The following is a 19126-nucleotide window of genomic DNA, read 5'->3' on the forward strand; positions in this document are numbered from 1 at the left end:
CAGCGACCCTCACATGTCTGAGGAATACATTATTAAGCATAAAGAAACACTTAAAGCTACAGTGACTAAAACACAGGATCCATTCCCCAAAGCAATGCTCACCTCTAAACATCGGTTTCTGTACGTCTCTGGGTTTGGCGATTACACCATCATCAGCGCCCCAGAGCCTCCTGAAGCCAACACCCTGGCTCCTGTGGCTGCTCCAGACAGCAGGGCCACCCACTCTTCCCTTGGAGAGCTGCCTCCAGGTTACAGGGCCCGTGAGGCACTGCCACCCAGCCTTGCCACGCCCTGTAGCCCTGGCTGGCTCTTCTGGGAGCAGTGGTGATCGAGGCCTCTCCACCTTCAGCCCCCAGGCATACAGCTCTGGTAGAACCCTGGGCCAGGAAACTTCTAGAAGCCCTGCCTGGTATGGCAGCCTCAGTCAGCCAGGGGGTTGGAGAAAGGCGTGGTCCAACCAGAATTTTATCTGACTCCACACATGCCAGAGAGAAGCCACCAGGGGAGGGACGGGAGGGAGGAAGCCATGGGTCCTCCGGTCCTCACTGCAGGGGCAGGAGGTCATGGAAAGATGGCTCGCTGGGCAGTGTGCACGCCTGTGCTTGTGGGCACGACCTGTCCTGTTCCAAGGCCAGATCGTCCAGCCCATCACCCTGCTCCTGTGGGCAGGGTCCTTCTCACAGCCCTCATGAGGGTCAGTGACCTACCTGCTCAGGACCCTGTGCCAGTCTTGCTTTCCCCTCCCCTTTCTCATAGCAGCCCCCTGTTGCTCCCCTAGGGGCTGCACTGCTGGTCTGGCCCATCCCCCAGTTGGTCCCCAAGCCCAGGGGCCAGATCCCTCAGGCAGGTCCTATCCACAGGCAAGGAGAGGGAAAGGCAGATAGAGGCCCTTTGCTTTGTCCCTTCAGTTGGCTGAGCAGGGCCTGCGGGGTTGGGCTCCCACACACCTGTGGAGACCTGTGTGGAGGAGCCAGCACAGATTGAGGGGAGCATGAGGGGAGTGCTCCAGCCGGGGGATGTGCTCTCTCTTCAGGTCTCCTTACCTTCAAAGAGCCACTCCAGGCCCCACTTAGAAGCCCTTTTGAAGGCCTGGAGACAGGCCAAGGCTAGAGCAGAAGGTGGCCACTCATGCACAGGGTCCATGGCTGGGTTCCTGGGGGGAGCGGGAGGGGAGAGTGGGGGCTTGGACAGGCAGCCACACACTAGGAGGCCCAGTAGCCCTCACACAGCCCTGGTGGGTCTGCTGAGCACTCACTAGTCTCTGGACAGAAGACAACCCAGGCCCCAGTGCTCCTCATGTGTTATGGGCCTCACTGCACCATGGGCACGCCCAGTCCAGAGGAGTGAGCTGGCTGTGGGGGGTAGGGAGGAGCACTGGCACAGAGACTGTGGGTGTCATCACGTGGGACCTGCTGTTCACTTCTGGGGAAATTCAACAGGGCAGCCACCTGGGAAGCAAAGACGCACCCCTCCCCCCATCTGCCTTCGTCCCTCCAGATATGAGGTCTGGGTCCTGTGCACATTGGCCAGACTAAAATGACCTCCTCCTGCGTGCTGGGCATTGCATTGGAGTTCTGGCCTTCAGGGCCTGTAGATTAGCTGGCGTCAGCGGGCCCCTCCCTTCTCCCGCTGTCCTCCTCCCTGCATGCTTCCCACAGCGGCCAGCTACCTGCTGAGTAGTGCAGCCCGGGACCTGCAAGGGCTTCTCTCCCTAATGAACTTTCCTTGCTGAGAGGTGGGGAGGGGTGTGGATCACCCTGGTCACATCTGAGCACCACACCCTCCCCCCTGCCCCTCCAGTCCCTCAGCTTCCTGCTGCCTGCACAGAGGCTGACTGGTTCATGCTCAGTCCTGAGGGGGCAGCGAGGGAATACCCGGGAGCACCCGTGGAGCTGGGTGGGGGGCTTGCTGTTTGTGACCCCAAGAGCAGGTGTCTGTGCCTGGCTGAGGTCCTGAGGCAGCCACCAGACCAAATGTGGGTCAGGCTGTGCTTGTGGCCCGCACAGGCTGCCGCTGCTGTGTAGGGGGAGGGAGAACTCGGCAACCCCAACAGTCCTGCCCTGCCCGGCACAATGACCAGTGTCTCTGGCTTGAGTTTGGGGGTTAGCCAGGAATGGAACGTTTTAAAATGAGTCTAAAAGAAAAGAGAACACGGACTTGCTTAGGATGGCAGGCGGGGCAGGCTCACGGCAGGGGTCATGGGGCCGGCGCTCATCCAAGGGGCGGGGGTTGGGAGGGCCTCCTCCAGGTGGGTAGGAGACGGCTACAGGAGCGGGGCTACAGGATCTGGACGGGACGTCTTCCAGTTGTGACCGAGGCGCTGTGTGGGTAGGCGCGGGGGGGGGGGGGGGGGGGTGTCTCGGGAGGGCACTCCGGGAGGGGTGGTCCAGTAAGGGCTGCGGCTAGAGGGGGTAGGGCGAGTGGGGGTGGTGCAGCGGGGGCTGCAGCCCGGGGCTGGGGGTCCTGTAGGAACTCTGAAGGGGCTGTAGCAGGGACTGTCCAGCGGGGGCTGCATCCCGGGGTGAGGGTGGGGGGTAGAGGGCGGGGGGTCCTGTAGGAACTCTGAAGGGGCTGTAGCAGGGACTGTCCAGCGGGGGCTGCATCCCGGGGTGAGGGTGGGGGGTAGAGGGCGGGGGGTTCCTGTAGGAACTCTGAAGGGGCTGTAGCAGGGACTGTCCAGCTCCAGCGGGGGCTGCAGCCTGGGTGGGGGGAGTGGTGGGCGTGACCCAGCAGACTCCGGGAGGGGTCAGGGAGGGGTAGTCCAGCGGGGAGGGGGCTCCGGGAGGTTAGTCCAGCGGGGGCTGCAGCCGGGGCCGAAGGACGCACAGGGGTGAGCCCGTGCTCCCCATTCGGCGCCCAGACCTGCTCCACCAGGGAAATGTGTGAACTGGGGAGGTGACGGGGTCGGGCCGGGTAGGAACTGAGACCCGAGACGAACCGCACGCGGGTGTTCACCTCCCGGAGGGCGAAAAAGACGCGGGTCCCTGCGTCCGGGGCGTGGCTTTCCCGTCAGCGCCCGCGGCGCGGGTAATTTTTGGCGCTCTCGGACCAGCACCGCCTGTCATGGCTGGGAGCTAGTTCCCGGCGCTACTGCCTACCTCTCAGGTAACAGACCTGCAGGGCGGGGCATGTAGGAACGCGGCCGGAGACTGGCCGGGGCGCGGGTTCCCGGTCTCAAGGGGGCAGGCAGGGGGCGCGAGTTCTGCGTCTTAGGGATGAATGCAGAGGGCTGCGCGGGCCTGGGGCGCAGGGAGAAAGCCGGTAGCACAGGCTCCGGTTCTCAGGGGTGAATGCACAGGAGTGCAGGCCGGGACGAGGGGATCCTGGTGAGGCGCGGCCCGGGCTGCGGGTGCCGGGCGGGCCTTGAAGTGAATGCGGCGGGAGGCGCGAGCCGGGGTCTCAGAGTGGAATGCAGGGGGCTCAGGCCGGGACCTGGGAGCAGGGAGCTGGGCGAACAGTGACACAGGCCGGTTCCCGCCAGCTGCGACTGTGGGCTCCACGCGCAGCACCCATCCCTGCCACTGTCCACGTGTTAGCCCCCCCTCCCGCCCCCCGCTGCCACCGCAGCATTTCCGCCCCGTGGTCCCGGCGGGCACGCTCTGAACCTCTGCGATGCGGCAGGCTCACCTCCGATCAGCTCCCCCCGGTCCAGCTTGCTGGTGCTGTGAGCGCCCGGATCTTGCCCGCTGACTCAGGGTGCCTCCCGGGCACGAGCAGAGAATCACGTGGACATGGCGCGCGCTCAGGCGCCCTGGCACGTAGTGGCTGTTGAGCCCTCTGGGCGCGCTGGAGCTTGTCCCAGAACCTGCACAGTGTGCCTGCAGCCCTTTCCTGAGTGGGTCCTTCTAACCCTTGAACTAGAGAACTATTCCCAAGGGTCCTGGCTACTTCCCCTGGGGAATCCAGCGGAGTGGCCCAGGTGCACAGTGTGTGGTCATATAGCAGGAGGCCCAAGTTTAATAAGACTTAAGGCAGGTGAGCCCCACTCAGGATACAGGTGAGACTCTGAGTCAGCTCAGAAACCCAGAATGCATCTAGGCAAAGCTATTTTCCAGGCTGCCCAAAGTGCAGGAGGAATAAAGTTCATACAGCTGAGATCTGAGCACCCTGCCAAGAGGTGACCAGGTGCCCCTTGCCCCTAAAGGAGACGGAGGGCCCCCTTCAGCCCAGACTGAATCTGCAGAGCCAGGAACCTTTGGCCTAGCAGAATTGCCTCCCTCTGTAGGTCTGGGAGCCCTGGACCCGTCGCCAGCGTTCCCAGCTGCTGTGTCACCCAGCTCTGTTGGACTGCATCCCACTGCCAGTTGTCCTCTTGGCTTGGCACTGCTAAACTGCTCTCTTTCAGAGGGTGCCTTGGTGGATTGAATAACCCCAGATGTTAGTTACCTGTGCTGGACAAAGGTGAGCAACACCTCCAGGGTGTTTTAAACTTGTGAGTTGGGTGTCAGTGGGTTTAATTTTACTCATTGGGACACAGAACTCTGTCATGTAACCTGGGAGGGTGCAAAGATATTTATATTTTTCCTTTTTTACCAGCAGGTGTTTTTAAAATGTAAGAAACCTCCCTGGGTAACCTGGGAGAGTAGTAGCTGGTTTAATTTTTTTGTTTAATTGATTCTTTTTAGAGAGGGAGGAAGTGGGGAGGAGAGATTGAGACATTGATTGGTTGCCTCTGGTACATGCCCCAACTTGGCATCAAACCTGTGACCTTCTGTTGCAGGGCATGACACTCCAACCAACTCAGCCATACTGGCCAGCGAGTAGTAGCTGGTTTAAGACACAAAATGAGAGAGGTGGTGTTTGCTTTTGTTTTGCTTTTGGGTCTCCAACCTTCCTAGGTGCTGGGAGGACAAAGCCAGGGGGAGCCACTGGTGCTCCACACTCCCCCCAGGGCAGGTGCAGAAAGAGTCCAAAGGGGGAACTGAAAGAGCCTTCTGGAGTCAGAGGTACAGGTCCTTGGGGAGGCCGCCCCATGATCCTCTGGCTGCTCCTGAAGTTGCAGTGGGCTGGGGTGGGGTCAGGACACGTGGGGTCCAGGCCTGGTTTGCTGCTCACTGGCCCTGAGCTTGGGCACCTCACTTGCCTTCTGTGCTGTGTCCCTTCCCCTCATTTTCCTGGAGCCCAAGGTTGGGCCGGGCCTGTGTGGAGTAGAGCAGTCTGGGCTTTTCAGGCCGAGGACTTTGAGTTTTATCCAGGGACGCCGACTCCCTGTCAGTTGGTGATTACACTCACATGAGCTGAGTAAACTGACAGAATAAGACTGAGCTAGGTGAGCCCCACTCTGGGCAGCAGGGCCCAGCCTTGGTGACTTCGGGCCTGGCTTCTGAGGCTGCTCTTTAAAAAAAATGTTTATTGATTTCAGAGATGGAGAGAGAGATAGAAACATCAATGAGGAGAGAGAATCATTGATCAGCTGCTTCCTGCTGCCCCCCCGCACTGGGGATTGAGCTTGCAACCTGGGCATGTGCCCTGACCGGGAATCACACCATGACCTCTTGGCTCATAGGTTGACTCTCAACCGCTGAGCCACAGCAGCGGGGCCTGCTCTTTCCTTTGAACATCAGTCCCCACACAGGTGGCCTTCCCTCTTGGAGATGCCAAGTAACGGCTAAGCCGCCCACTGTGTCCGGGACCTGAAATCTGCTCTGTAAGCATGCTTTGGCCCTGTGGTGCTCCACATTTTTTCCATGGTGACCCTGTGGTGCTCCACATTTCTTCCATATTAAAAATGGACTTCAAATAAGACCCTGGATTTTTGGCCACCGCTCCTGGGACGAGGCCAAGCTCCTCCGCATGACCCTGATCTGCCCGAGCTCACTTTGCAGTTTCCCGGCCATCCAGTCGTCACCTTTCCCACAAGGCTTTGCAAGTGTGTGTACAACGGTGTGAACACAGTGTGGGGAATGCATAGGAGAGAGGCACATTCCATAGGGGATATAAACCTAGTCCCAGGCTCTCTTTAGTTCAAAGACATGTAATCACTAAGGGCCCCAGGGAGTCCCCAGGGTGAACTTTTAGTTGTTCTTGCCTGGCCTGCTGTGCTGGCTCCTGTTATGTAACTCAGCAGGAAGGTGGGGGCTGTGGTAATTATGTGACCCTGCAGGTTGAGCCCTGCACTGGGCAGTGTCCCCAGACCGCAGAGGTGGAGCTGGAGGGCTGCCTGTGAGGTCAGGTGCTTGATGGGTCAGCCCTGAGGGTGGGGTGAGAGGGAAGGGGCAGAGTTTGTAGGACTCTGAGGAGGCAGTTTGGGTTGCTACTCGAGAGGCCCTTGTGAACCCCGTCCCTCCGGCCCTGGACCTGGGTGTCTGCAGACACTCCCCCCACTCTGAGGTCCACCCGTATTGAGGGCTCCCTGGCCATCACCTGGGGTGGCTCCTTGCATGTCCATCCTTCTGGGAAGTGGGGCTGGTTTACCTGTGTTGTGACCCTGGAGGACCGGGTGATTACCCTGAAGCCTGGGTACCGGCTGTCCAGGGGGTGTTCTTGTCCGTACCAGCCAGGAGGTCTGAAGCAGTGTCTCTTGGGCTTGCTCACTTGGTCACCCACGGGCATGCCTGTGAGGCATGTTAAGGTGCACAGTCCTGGCCAGCCCAGACCTTCAGGTGGCCACGTGGGACGGGGCTCAGAGCTCATCTCTGACAGGCACTTCCTGTAGTTTAAGAAGCACTTCCTGTGGTTTCGGAAGCTGTAGAAATGAAACCAAGTGTGTTGGTTCTGGTACCTGAGACCTGTGCCATTGCCCCAGGATTTGGGGACATCAGGTAAGGGAAGTTCCTGTCGCTTTTGGAGGTGACAGGAGGGCCAAGTACAGGGCTCCTGGGGACCCTGGGCCTAAATTCTTGGCTGTTTGCCCATGCCTGCTGCTCAGGTGGTTGCTCTGGTATCCAGGGAGCAGTGCACTAAGGGTGGGAAAGTGAACTGAGGGGTGTCCTGGAGCTGGAATGGGGTCCCCTGTGGTATGTGTACCCTGAGGTGGGCCGCTCTGCCTGTAGTACACCCTGTGGCCTGGGGCTGCCCCCTGAGTTGAAGGGGCCAAGGCCCTCCCATCTGTTTGTACAAGCTCCAGGGGGTTTGGAAAAGCAGCCGGGCCTGTGTGGCCTGTGTGCTCTTTCCTGGATGCTGGGGGAGGGGACTAAGTTTGCCCTCCCCTGCCTGGCTGCTTGTTTCATTTGGACCCTTGAAATGGTGGGTGCTATCCCAGGATCCTGTAACACCCAGGCCACTGTTGCCCCCACAGCCCCCTCCCTTTGAAGTTCTCTAATTCCAGAAGCTGCCCCCTGCCCATGCCCTGCCCTTCCTTTTGGCCCCACAAACCCACCAAACCCAGCTTGAGGGGTTTCGCTACCCTCCCTCCACCTCATTTTCCCTGAGTTACAGAAATAAGCACTGGGGTTTAGAAGGCAAAGGGCTCTCACTCATTAGACCACAGTTCCCTTTGCAGAAGCTCTCCTCCTGCCCAGAGTAATCAGAGGTCTGGCGAGCAGTCTCTCTCTGCCCTTGATGGCCCCTGGGGGTCTCTGCTGTTCCCTGGTCTTCCTGGGCCTCATCGAGGGAGGAATGTAGGAACAATTCCTGCTTGGATGGTCTCTGAGCAGCATGCTGGCCAAGCGCACAGCGCATAAGTGCCCAGAATCTGGTGGCTTTTCCAGAGCACCGGGTCCTATATCTTGGGAACCTTTTGCTTCTAATGCTTGGGGATTAGAGGAGATTTCTCCCCAAATGCAGACCTTCTGCAGTCACCCTCCCAGAGAAAATGGTGCGCCCTTCCTCATTCCTATCGTGTCAGCTTGGCATGGGCACCCTTTGTCACCTGACACAGTTTTCATGGCAGCTCCCTTTTTGACTCTCACTGAAGAGCGAAGTTTGTATCAGTGCCTTAATGGAAAACGAATAGCATGTAACATATAGCAAAGGAGTCATAAAAAAAAAACAAAAAACAGCAGATAACTTTGTATTCAGATAACTAGACATGAGCATGTGTCTGTGCTATAAAGGGCGAGTGGTGGGTATTGGAACAGTGCCATCACCCTTGCACCAAACGGAGGCACCACCCAAAGCGCCCCTGGGCCAGGCCACCCTCCCTCAGCTCATGGTGGTCTGGAGCTCCGTCTGTCCCCTGTGGCCCCTTCCCTTCTCCTGGTACACTCCTCGCTGGCTCCTGCTTCTCCCTGTGCCTCCCCAGCTGCTCTGGGCTCTTCCTCCAAACCCCATCTGCCCAGTCTTGTGCATGGAGTCCCCCAGGGGCCAGTGGAACAGTGAGAACAGGCTGTCCCAGACACCCCCTCCTGGGGAGGGACGTGTGCCCTCAAGGTCTCCACAGGTTACCACATGGGGCCAGGAAGCCCTGGAGGCTCCCTGGAGGTGGTGATAGCCTGGTCTGGGTGGATGTGGCCTCTGGATTGTGGAGAGCCCCATCCAGGTTGAGAGCATGGGGCTGGGGCCTGTGGGCCCCTCTCCCCAACTCCGTGTGAATGTGGGATCCTGACTGAGTGAGAGAGGGAAGACGGCCCTTCAGCCAAGTTCTGGGGAGGAGGGGAGGTGTCTGTGGGCTGCTGAGTTGCCCTGACTCTCTGCTCTTCCCTCCAGGAGCAGTATCACCTTCAGTCCCTCCAGGACCGCGTGGAGCCTGGGCAGCATGGCATCCTCCAGCCAGAGGGTGGAGAAGCCAGTGTCCCCAGAACCCCAGGCGGAGCCTGGGCCGGAGCCTGGGCCGGGCCGCGAGCTTCAGTCCTGGCAGTGGCTGGTATTCTACCTCTGCTTCTACGGCTTCATGTCCCAGATGCGGCCCGGGGAGAGCTTCATCACCCCCTACCTCTTGGGCCCTGCTAAGAACTTCACGAAGAAGCAGGTATGTGGACATGGGGATAGCGGGCAGGGGTGCCCCCTGGATGGGGAAGCAGCTGGGGCTGTTGAGGTTAGGCAGCCATGTGGTGTCCTGGGTCCTGTCCCCAGTTCCTGAGGGGCCCTGAGGGGCCTGACTCTCACTTATTAACCAGGCCAGTTAAAGAGTGACAGTGGCTGCAGAGGGGTCTCTGAGGGAGGAGTGCAAGGCGGGGAGAGGGAGCCCACCTGCTTGGCACCTGCTTCCAGCAGAGACTCAGCAGCTATTTGCCTAAGGAGATTACTAAAGGAATTTCCTTCACTCGCAAGGAGGACAAAGGGTCTTGTTGAAAGCTGACTAAGTAAGCTTATCCCAGAGGTGAGTGGTGGGGTAGGAGGAGGAGTCAGGACAGGCTCTAGCCCCAGTGCTTTCCTTCTCCAGCTTTTGCTATTTCCTTCTCCATAAAAGAAAACCAAGAAACTCAGAGGCTGTTGGTTGATGAGGCGCACACTCAGGATGCGCATTCGAGCTCTGGTCACCACCCTGCTCTCCACCTGAGGACCCCGGCACTGCCCCAGAGCTGGGCTTGGTCAGAGCTGGTCCTGATCAGAACTGGTTCCGGGCTGCTCACCTCCATTCCCCTCGCCTCCTCTGCCCTTCCCATGTGGCCATCAGCCTCCCCACCCCCCGTCACCACAGCCGGATCTCCCTGGGTCCCACTGTGCCCTTGATTTCTTCGGGAAGCCCCTGCCTTTCCCTGGCGTGGAGCTTGGCCCCTACCCCTTGCATACCCTCAAGTTGTTTAAGTCCAATGCAGTGTCTGTGCGGATGCGGCCTGTCCCCTCCAAGTCGCCATCTTGGAGATAAGGAAATGGCCACGTACTGGCCCACACGAACTCAGAGTCTGTCACTGCGTCTGACCCCATGGCCGGTGCTGACTGCTGGAGCTGGTCACTTCCCAGGTGAGGCTGGATAGGGGGCTGGGGCCTATGGGGTTGTCTCCTGTGCCCCCCAGACCCTCCTGGACTCCCGAGTAACCATCCCTCACTCACTGGGCAGCCGAGGGTTCTCCTTCCTTAGAACACTGATCAGATCTTAAAGAGGGGCCATCGTCTGCTGTGATTACAGGAATCATCATGTATACGGAGCTCTAGTAAGATAACAGGAAAAATCTCTGTAGCAAAAAATGTATAAGTCCCATTCGCCTGCCCTCTCTGGTTGCACATTAACTGATTATATAGTAGGTTCCAGAAGTGAAGCCATTCCCCCAAGCTTGGGTGTCATCAGGGAGATGACAGGCTTGTGTCTGGGAAGTGCGCATGAGCCTGCCTGCCGGGCCTGCCTGGGGAGAGTTACCCACGTGGGTCAGAGACTGTCTTACAAAGGGCACGCCCTAGGGCAGTGATGGCGAACCTATGACACGCGTGTCAGAGGTGACACGCGAACTCATTTTTTTGGTTGATCTTTCTTTGTTAAATGGCATTTAAATATATAAAATAAATATCAAAAGTATAAATCTTTGTTTTACTATGGTGGCAAATATCAAAAAATTTCTATATGTGACACGGCACCAGAGTTAAGTTAGGGTTTTTCAAAATGCTGACACGCCAAGCTCAAAAGGTTCGCCATCACTGCCCTCGGGGATTAAACCCGGTGTGTCTGCTCTCAGTGTGTCACCCCGAGGGACGACACTGCCATATCCTGGACACCGACACTTGCTCCCTCTGCCCGAGGCCACAGCTTCCAGTTTCCCTCTTGCCCCTGTTGACCTTCTGCCCATCTGATAGCTACTGGATTTGTGTTTCCTCGATTTCTGCCTTGGCGTGTTTCCTGGCTGTTCCCCTGCCAGGGCTGTGAGTAAACCAGTGGAGCGAGAGGGTCCAACCAGCCTCGCCATGGGCCCCGCATGCTGATCAGGGCTCTACTCTGGCCCTTGGTTTCCCTCTGTCAAGTGAGGCCTTGGAGCCTGCTGGCCTCTCGGGGCTGAGGGGCACCTGTGCTGGTCTTAGCAGACAGTCACGCTCATGGTGTGGTTATGGTGGGGGCTACCGAAGGGCATTGGTGGCTACGGTAATGAGCTGCATGGGGTCACAAGCCTGCTGTCCCACAGGTCACCAATGAGATCACGCCGGTGCTGTCCTACTCCTACATGGCCGTGCTGGTGCCCATGTTCCTGCTGACGGACTATCTGCGCTATAAGCCGGTGCTGCTTCTGCAGGGCCTGAGCTATATCGCTGTGTGGCTGCTGCTGCTGTTTGGTGACTCCGTGCTGCACATGCAGTTCATGGAGTTCTTCTACAGCCTCACCATGGCCGCCCGCATAGCCTACTCCTCCTACATCTTCTCGCTCGTGCGCCCCGCCCAGTATCAGCGCATGGCCAGCTACTCCAGGTCCGCAGTGCTCCTGGGCGTCTTCACCAGCTCTGTGCTGGGCCAGCTGCTTGTCACTGTGGGCAAGTTCTCCTTCACCACGCTCAACTACATCTCCCTGGCCTTCCTCACCTTCAGCCTGATCCTCGCCATGTTCCTGAAGCGCCCCAAGCGCAGCCTCTTTTTCAACCGCAGTGAGCCTGCCCATGGCGAGGCCTCGCCCTCGGAGCTGGACAAGATGCACCCTGGCCCTGGCCAGCCCGCGGGCAGGAAGCTCTGCGGGACTCCGCTGGCGGGCTGGAGGGACTGGATCCTCGTGCGCATGCTCCGGGAGTTAGGAGCCAGCCTGCGGCTGCCACAGCTGCGCCTCTGGTCCCTCTGGTGGGTCTTTAACTCGGCTGGCTACTACCTGATCGTCTTCTATGTGCACATCCTGTGGAACGAGGTCGACCCCACCAAAGACACCACCAAGGTCTACAACGGTGGCGTGGATGCCGCCTCCACTCTGCTCGGTACGCCCAGCCAGCTCCGCCCACCCTGCCCACCCTAGGAGGATGGCAGACAGTGACTGTCCTGTCTCCCCAGGCGCCATCACCGCCTTCGCCGCGGGCTTTGTGAAGATCCAGTGGGCCCTATGGGCGAAACTGATCATCGGAGGCGTGACAGCCGCGCAGGCCGGGCTGATCTTCCTCATGCACAAAACGGGCAGCATCTGGCTGTGCTACATGGCCTTCGTGCTCTTCCGTGGCTTCTACCAGTTCCTGGTGCCCATCGCCATGTGAGTTGGGCTGTGTGGGGTGGACGAGAGGCCGAGCAGCGTGAAGCAAACTTGGTGGTGGGAGGAGCAGTGAACCCTGGACACCTTTAGGCAGGGGCGCAATGTCCCCTTGTCCATAGCACACACATCCCAGCTGTCTGCCATGGCCCTGAGACTTAGCAAGGAGCCCTCCCATGCAGCACATTCTCTGCTCCTCCCATCAAGGCCCCTTGGTGTCCACAGGGACTGGTCCTCATGAAGTGTTTCCTCCCAGCCTCCCTGCCCCGTTTCCCAGGCCCCAGGAGCTGCTGTGGTCCCATCTTAGGTAGCCCCATGGCCTTCCCCGCCCTCTCTGTTCCCACTGTAGGGAACAGCAGCTCCTGGCCAAGGAGTGACCAGGTATCCTAGCTTACCTTCTGTCCAGGACTCTCCTGGTGCCTTCATGTTCCTCACACTCCTGGGGACCCTCCTGCATCTGCCCAGGGACATCCTGAGACTTGCCCACCAGCTCCCCTGTACTTCCAGAACCTTCCCCTGCTCATGTTCTGCTTGCTCCTATGACCCTCTGTGTTCCTGTGAACTGACCTTTCACAAAGCCACTTATTCACACCACAGTGCTCATACCACATGTGCTCACACCACATGTGCTCATACCACACAGGCACACACTACATGTGCCCACACCGCACATGCTCACACTACATGTGCTCACACCACACGTGCTTACACCACACATGCTCACACCACACAGGCACACACTACATGTGCTCACACCACACGTGCTTACACCACACATGCTCACACCACACAGGCACACACTACATGTGCTCACACCACATGTGCTCATACCACATGTGCTCACACCACATGTGCTCATACCACACAGGCACACACTACATGTGCTCACACTGCACGTGCTCACACTGCATGTGCTCACACCACACGTGCTCACACCACACGTGCTTACACCACACATGCTCACACCACACAGGCACACACTACATGTGCTCACACCACATAGGTACACAGAAGCCTGCCTCCCTGCGCCTCCTGCACCTGGTGTGTCTGTCTGTCACCATAGTCCCCCTCCAACCCCCAAAGTGGGGCACCTTCTATCCTCCTCCTACTCACACCCATGTTAGAAGATCTTTCCCACCTCGTCTTCAGCTCAGACAGTATCCTCAGTCTCCTGACCCACTGCAGTTCCCACCTCCATGGAGTGGTGGCCTGACTCCCCTGTGCCGTCTCACAGAAGCGCCCGGCACACACTGCCCTGTCCACTTTCGGCCTGCACCTGCCCTGGGCTCAGAGCCTGGGTCAAACCTAGTGTCCTTCCTGTCCTCCTGAGGGCCAAGTTGCCAGACACCCTGACGACACTCCTGGCAGAAGACACCTTTCCATTTAGCTGGCCAAAATGCAGGTGTAATTGGTCCTCGTGGTGGCAAGTGGCATGCCACATAGCTAATCCCCAACTGATGGGGATGCCGCCTTCAGTATTTTGCTATGACAGGCAACAGTGAGATCACTATCCTCTCAACCTGCATTTTCCTTTCCAAATTCTGATGATGGTCTCAGGTGTTCCTAGAAAGGAACTGGTCGGGTGAAAGGGCATGAGCTTTGGTGGATAGGGGGTGTTGGTAGATACGGCAGATGCCTGCCGGCCAAGCGAGCTACCCTGTGGCCTGAGGGCCAGCTTGCCTTTTCTTAGTGCAGCAGGGCTGGCTCCTGCCTGGTGTTAGTGGACGCTTCACATTGGGGGGCTCTCTTCCTGCTGGGATTTCCTGTTTTCCCTCTTTATCTGTAGCACACTTACATCTACCGTATGTGGTAGGTGTGTTATGCTCTGCCTCTCATCTACTTACAGAGTCGGTGCGCCATGTGAAACACTCCTGCAGAGGGTGTGGCGTGTGGGTGGCATGGCATTCGTGGTGCTGGCGGGACCTGACCCAGGTCCGGTGTCCTAGGAGTTAATCTGTCCTCTCAGACCTTTGATTGACAAGGCCTTTTCTCAGTTTGTGTGCAGTCTTTGTCATGTGATTGCTCATTCTTCAAAATATATTTTATTGATTTTTCTTACAGAGCGGAAGGGAGAGGGATAGAGTTAGAACAGCCGTGGGCAAACTACGGCCCGCGGGCCGGATCCGGCCCGTTTGAAATGAATAAAACTAAAAAAAAAAAAAAAGACCGTACCCTTTTATGTAATGATGTTTACTTTGAATTTATATTAGTTCACACAAACACTCCATCCATGCTTTTGTTCCGGCCCTCCGGTCCAGTTTAAGAACCCATTGTGGCCCTCGAGTCAAAAAGTTTGCCCACCCCTGAGTTAGAAACATCGATGAGAGAGAAACATCGACCAGCTGCCTCCTGCACACCTCCTACTGGGGATGTGCCTGCAACCAAGGTACATGCCCTTGACCGGAATCGAACCTGGGACCCTTCAGTCCCCAGGCCGAAGCTCCATCCACTGAGCCAAACCAGTCAGGGCCATTCTTCAGAACTTTAGAATATTTCTTTTCTTTTTTTAATTGACATTAGAGAGTAAGGGAAAGGGAGAGAGAGAGAGAAACATCAGTGATGATAGAGAATCATTGATCAGCTGCCTCTTGCAAACCCCCCACTAGCAATTAAGCCCACAACCTAGATATGTGCCCTTGACTGGAATCGAATCATGACCTCCTGGTTATAGCTGGACACTCAACCACTGAGCCATGCCGGCTGGGTGAGAACGTTAGACTATTTCTTGTTTAGTCATTATTTTTAAAGGCACTTGGGGAATTTTAATTGGAAGTACGTTCAAATGTTAATTTCTTTGCAGAGGATTGGGAGCCCTGAGAATATTAATTCCTTCTTCTCTCCTATTTGTTTAACCGTTCTTTCTCTAACTTATTGAATCATTGAATGACTTTAAAATCATTAAAGACTCTACTATCATTAAGGACTTTAATTCTAGAACTTTTCTCATGATGCTCTCCCGTTCTCCTGGGGATGATTTTCTGAGAATGCTGCAATGAATGGGTTACTCCATGCCAGGGTTACCAGGAGACTTTTTAAATGTCTTCCCCGAGTTTGCATGTGGCACTATTTTGCATTCACTTTATGAGTCATTGAGGGAGGATGAAGTGGGTGGGCTGGGTGCTGGGCTGGGCTTGCTGGTCTCCGGTGGCCTTAGCAGGCATGGCCAGTCATCAGACCACATAGCTGTTTCTGGCAGCCAGTGGCAGCCTAGACGTCACCTTTGTACTTGTGGGCACTTCTTGGGCCTCCCAGCCGAGGCTGACCTTGGCCTGCTTTCCCTTTAAGTTTTCAGATCGCGTCTTCTCTTTCTAAGGAGCTCTGTGCCCTGGTCTTCGGAATCAACACGTTCCTTGCCATTGTTCTCAAGACCATCATCACCCTCATCGTTTCCGACAAGCGGGGCCTGGGCCTCCACGTCCGATCCCAGGTCAGCCCCTGCTTTGGGTTTGCTTCCTTGGGGAGCGAGGACTCGGGGTGGAGGGGGTGGTGGGGGGTGGGTGTCTGAGCCAGGGTCTCCTGGTGTTCACCCAACCAGCAGCATTGTCCCCTCCCTGGGCCCCAGACCACAGATCTACTGAGGGCAGGGGGCGTGCACAGGGCGGGCCGGGGTCTCCAGCTGCATACACGGGACTTACTGAGTCAGAGCAGGAGCGTGAAGTGAGAGGCCCCAAGCAAGGAGGGAAGAAGGATCAGAGGACTGGCACCAGGGAGCCATGGTCTGGCAACCGCTGTGCCGGCCTGTCCTGCTGCCTCCTGGGGCCCAGGGTGGAGCTGAAACGCCGCTGACTCCACTGGGAACATGAGGCCTCTTAGTTGAGTCTGGATGCAGGTCATTTCTGGAGGTCTTCCTGGCCCTGGGCATCCCCCATGATGGCTGAGGGGCTCCTCACAGGAAGGGCAGAGGTGTGCCAGGAGTGCGTGGTGGGAGGGGCTGTCTGGAGGGCGTGAGCCCTGTGCCCAGGGATGGGCGGGTTGAGGTCTCTGGTGCAGCATCACTACCAGATTACTGACCTCTTAGGGTCAAGAAACAGAAGCTTCCCTCCCCTCGGGTCCCTCAGGCTGCTCTTTCATGTCCACACCACCTGACTCCCACCTGACTCCTCCCTCTTCCCCAACCGTGAGACCACATCTATACCCACGGTTCTGCTCATTGCGTTCTTTTCCTTCCTGTTGTGTCAAGTTCTGTCTCGGTCGTCCCCCTTCCAGTCCCGAGAACCTCCTTTAGCCATTATTTTTACTCCTGAAGGCTTCGGGGCTGACAGTTTTTCCAGCAGGTGAAAGCTGTGCCACTTCCTTGTGGCCCTCGTAGTTTATGATGAAAAATTCTGCCATTCTAATTGTTCTTCCCTAAGGTGTCATTTTTTTTAAGTGGCTGCATTCAAGATTCTTTTCTCTGTCTTTCGCTTTCAGAAGGTTGAACATGGGGTGGGGTGTCCTTGCCACCGTGGACGGGTGGGGGTGAAAGTCCTGAGTCCGCAGGGATGGAGTTGGGCGTTGGCACTCCCGGTGGGTGGGAGTGAAAGTCCAGACTTTCCATGTGAGCTCTGTGGGGTGAACATTGCAACACCCACGGGGACTTGAGCAACACTCCCCCATGGGGCAGGGGCCTCCTGACAGCCCGGGTGACGAGGGTGGTTCTAGCCGGAGCAGGGCTGTTTGTCTGTCACCTCCTGTCCTGCTGGGTGTCCGTCTCCTGGTCCTCTGGTAGAGAGAGCAGCTTGGTTGGGGCTTTTTTTCTACACATGTTGCCATTTCTGGGCTGCTGGCGTCTTTAGTTTCAAAATACCTGCAGCAAAAAAGGAAATAAAGCCCGAGACCCATCACACGTCACCATGCTGTGCCTCGGGCTCGGGTCCCAGCTGGGCTGCCCCCCACCCTCCCGCCTGCAGTCACTCTCTGATGTGTGCTCTGTGTGGCTTCCAGGGCTTCAGTCATACTGGGGAAGAATACGGGAACCATGTGACTCCATCTTCCTGGGAGCAAAGTCCTCCACGGGTCCCTTCCTGCTTTACTTTCTGAATGAGCAGGTTTCCTAGAAGGGCTGAGGGTGCCTGTGTCACGAGGGGCTCAGGGAGGGACTTGAGCCTGGCCCGGCCCACAGTCGCCTCGAGACCATCCGGACCTCCAGTCCCCCGGGTGCGCATGAGAATCAGGAGGGACATTTTTGTGGGCTGGGTGTGCATCTCTTGGTGTCACTACTGGTCAGTTTTGCCCGTCACCAGGGCGGCCACTGGCTCACTGTGTGGGGCTGTCCGTCCTTGACCGGCTCCACCACACGCACGGATGTCCGCGAGCCCTCAGCGGTGTGGGAACTCTGCCCATGGAGCGAAGTGCGCACGTGTGGTCACACAAAATAAGCAAAGCACTGGGGATAGATCACAGAGGCCACACAGAGACAGTAAAGGTGCCAGGGTTCTGAGAGAAAGTGGTGGGAACTCCCCCAGGGCTGTGCCTTGTGGCGGCAGGAGTGTGGAGGGCAGGCCTGTGCACTGTGGGACCTGCTCCCGGGCTGGCCTCTCACCCCTAGTGCCCACCTCACCCTTGCAGTGTTCCCGGGGCCTCTGAGCAGGAGGGAAAGAAAGGGAGGAATAGACATCCATGTGGGCTGCCTCCCGACTGTCCCTCCCTTGTCCCCCTCCCCTCCCCTCTGCAAAGCCCCCTCATCTCCCAGGCCGCCCCTTATTCCCCACCCACACTTGCACCTTTCTCTGTTCCAGTTCCTCGTCTACTTTGGGTACTTCGTGGTGCTGTCCATTGCCTACTTCTTGGTAGCTGTGCTGGGGACCCTGTGGCACTTCCCGAGGAGCCACCACCAGCCCCTGCCCCTAGCCCAGGAGCTAAGGAGCCCCTCGGAGGAGAAAGCTGCTCAGGTGCTGAGCCTGCAGGATGGGGCCCTCAGCAACCTGCAGCCCGAAGCCACAACCCTGGCCCCAGAGGACGGTGCATGGACCGCAGGACCAGTCCTGAGGGACCAGCGCGAAGCCAAGGCCTGACCTGCTCTCTCTGCCCAGCTCAGTGAGTGGCCAAATTCTGACACCAGAGGCAATCTGCTGTGCATCCTCCAACATCCTCACTGAGCCAGGCGCCCTGACATCTCAGAACTGTCCCAACCCTGACAGGGTGCCGGTCCCTGTGGCCTGGCGCCCTGGCATCTCAGAACTGTCCACCCCTGGCTGGGTGCCGGTCCCTGTGGCCTGGAGCCCTGGCATCTCAGAACTGTCCCATCCCTGACAAGGGTGCCGGTCCCTGTGGCCTGGCGCTCTGTCATCTCAGAACAGTCCACCCCTGGCTGGGTGCCGGTCCTCGGAATCAGGAAGCTGGGTTTTTGGCAATGTTTGAATTCTACTGTTCACATTATGGTACCAATGACCAATGGGGCCCCTATGACACACACCTCGAGGGCCACCTGCCTCGGCCAGTGGTGCCTTGGCTTGTCCTGCGGTGTCCCCAGGCCCTGCACCTCTCAGGCCTCACATCCTGACTACGCTCTGTAGCCTGCTGGGGACACTGGCAGCTGCCGGGCACTGTGGGTTGGGTTGTGTCCCCTGCCTAAACATGGCCAGTGGTGGGGTTCCACATGCCCACCAGGCCTCCCCGCCTTCACTCCCCTTGGGAGGCAGATCCCACTGGTCCCTGGGGACTGGGGAGATGGCCCCATGTGCTAGCCCGAGTGACACCAGCCCCTGCAGGCTGTTGTGGGCCCTGTAGGGTGGTGATGGGGGCCTGGGTTCCCAGGGCTCGTGGCTAAACTGACATTTCTAGTTGCCCTGGTACTCATGTTTTAAACAGTGCTGTGCTATTTTTTTAACTGTCATGAATGTGAACCCTACTGGTCCTCTGTTTCTGTGGGAGAAGCTGGTACTGGGGCAGGCAGGCGTTTCCCCACTGGATGAAATGGGGGTGCTGCAGTCTTTGGGAGCTGGCTCCTTCTGGGCTCTCGGCCCTGTCGTCCTTCCCCTTCCTGATGTGGGTTAACACTGGCCCGCCTCACTGGTGATGGAGGCTACCTGGGCTGCTCACACACCAGCCCGGAGGACATGCCTCCGGGGGCTTTAGGAACCAGTCATGTGGAAATGTAAGACATGAAACATTAAATAAACCACATGACCTGAGTGTGAGGGGCTCCTGATTCCAAACTGGTGGTGTGTGTATGTGTGTTG

At 57.8% G+C, this 19126-nt stretch overlaps 1 protein-coding gene across 6 annotated transcripts; it reads left to right on the plus strand.

Moving 5' to 3' along the window:
• Positions 1 to 2272: 2272 nt before the first annotated feature.
• Positions 2273 to 19078, plus strand: SLC19A1 (solute carrier family 19 member 1). Of its 6 annotated transcripts, none has more exons than XM_070407053.1 (7): positions 3074 to 3105; positions 4346 to 4401; positions 8587 to 8848; positions 10932 to 11703; positions 11777 to 11969; positions 15252 to 15393; positions 17684 to 19078. In XM_070407053.1, the coding sequence occupies exons 2-7, from the start codon at positions 4376 to 4378 to the stop codon at positions 17957 to 17959; spliced, it is 1671 nt and encodes a 556-aa protein (XP_070263154.1). In that variant the 5' UTR covers positions 3074 to 3105; positions 4346 to 4375; the 3' UTR covers positions 17960 to 19078. The 6 variants fall into 6 exon arrangements, with proteins under 6 accessions (XP_070263156.1, XP_070263155.1, XP_070263154.1 ...); XM_070407056.1 differs by having other exon boundaries at positions 15280 to 15393; positions 17684 to 17827; XM_070407055.1 differs by lacking the exons at positions 3074 to 3105; positions 4346 to 4401 and adding an exon at positions 2273 to 2328.
• Positions 19079 to 19126: the final 48 nt, after the last annotated feature.

The sequence above is a fragment of the Myotis yumanensis genome, unplaced genomic scaffold, assembly GCF_028538775.1.
Source record: "Myotis yumanensis isolate MYYU_CA2020_CCGP unplaced genomic scaffold, mMyoYum1.0.hap1 SCAF_2, whole genome shotgun sequence".
NCBI classification, from domain to species: domain Eukaryota; kingdom Metazoa; phylum Chordata; class Mammalia; order Chiroptera; family Vespertilionidae; genus Myotis; species Myotis yumanensis.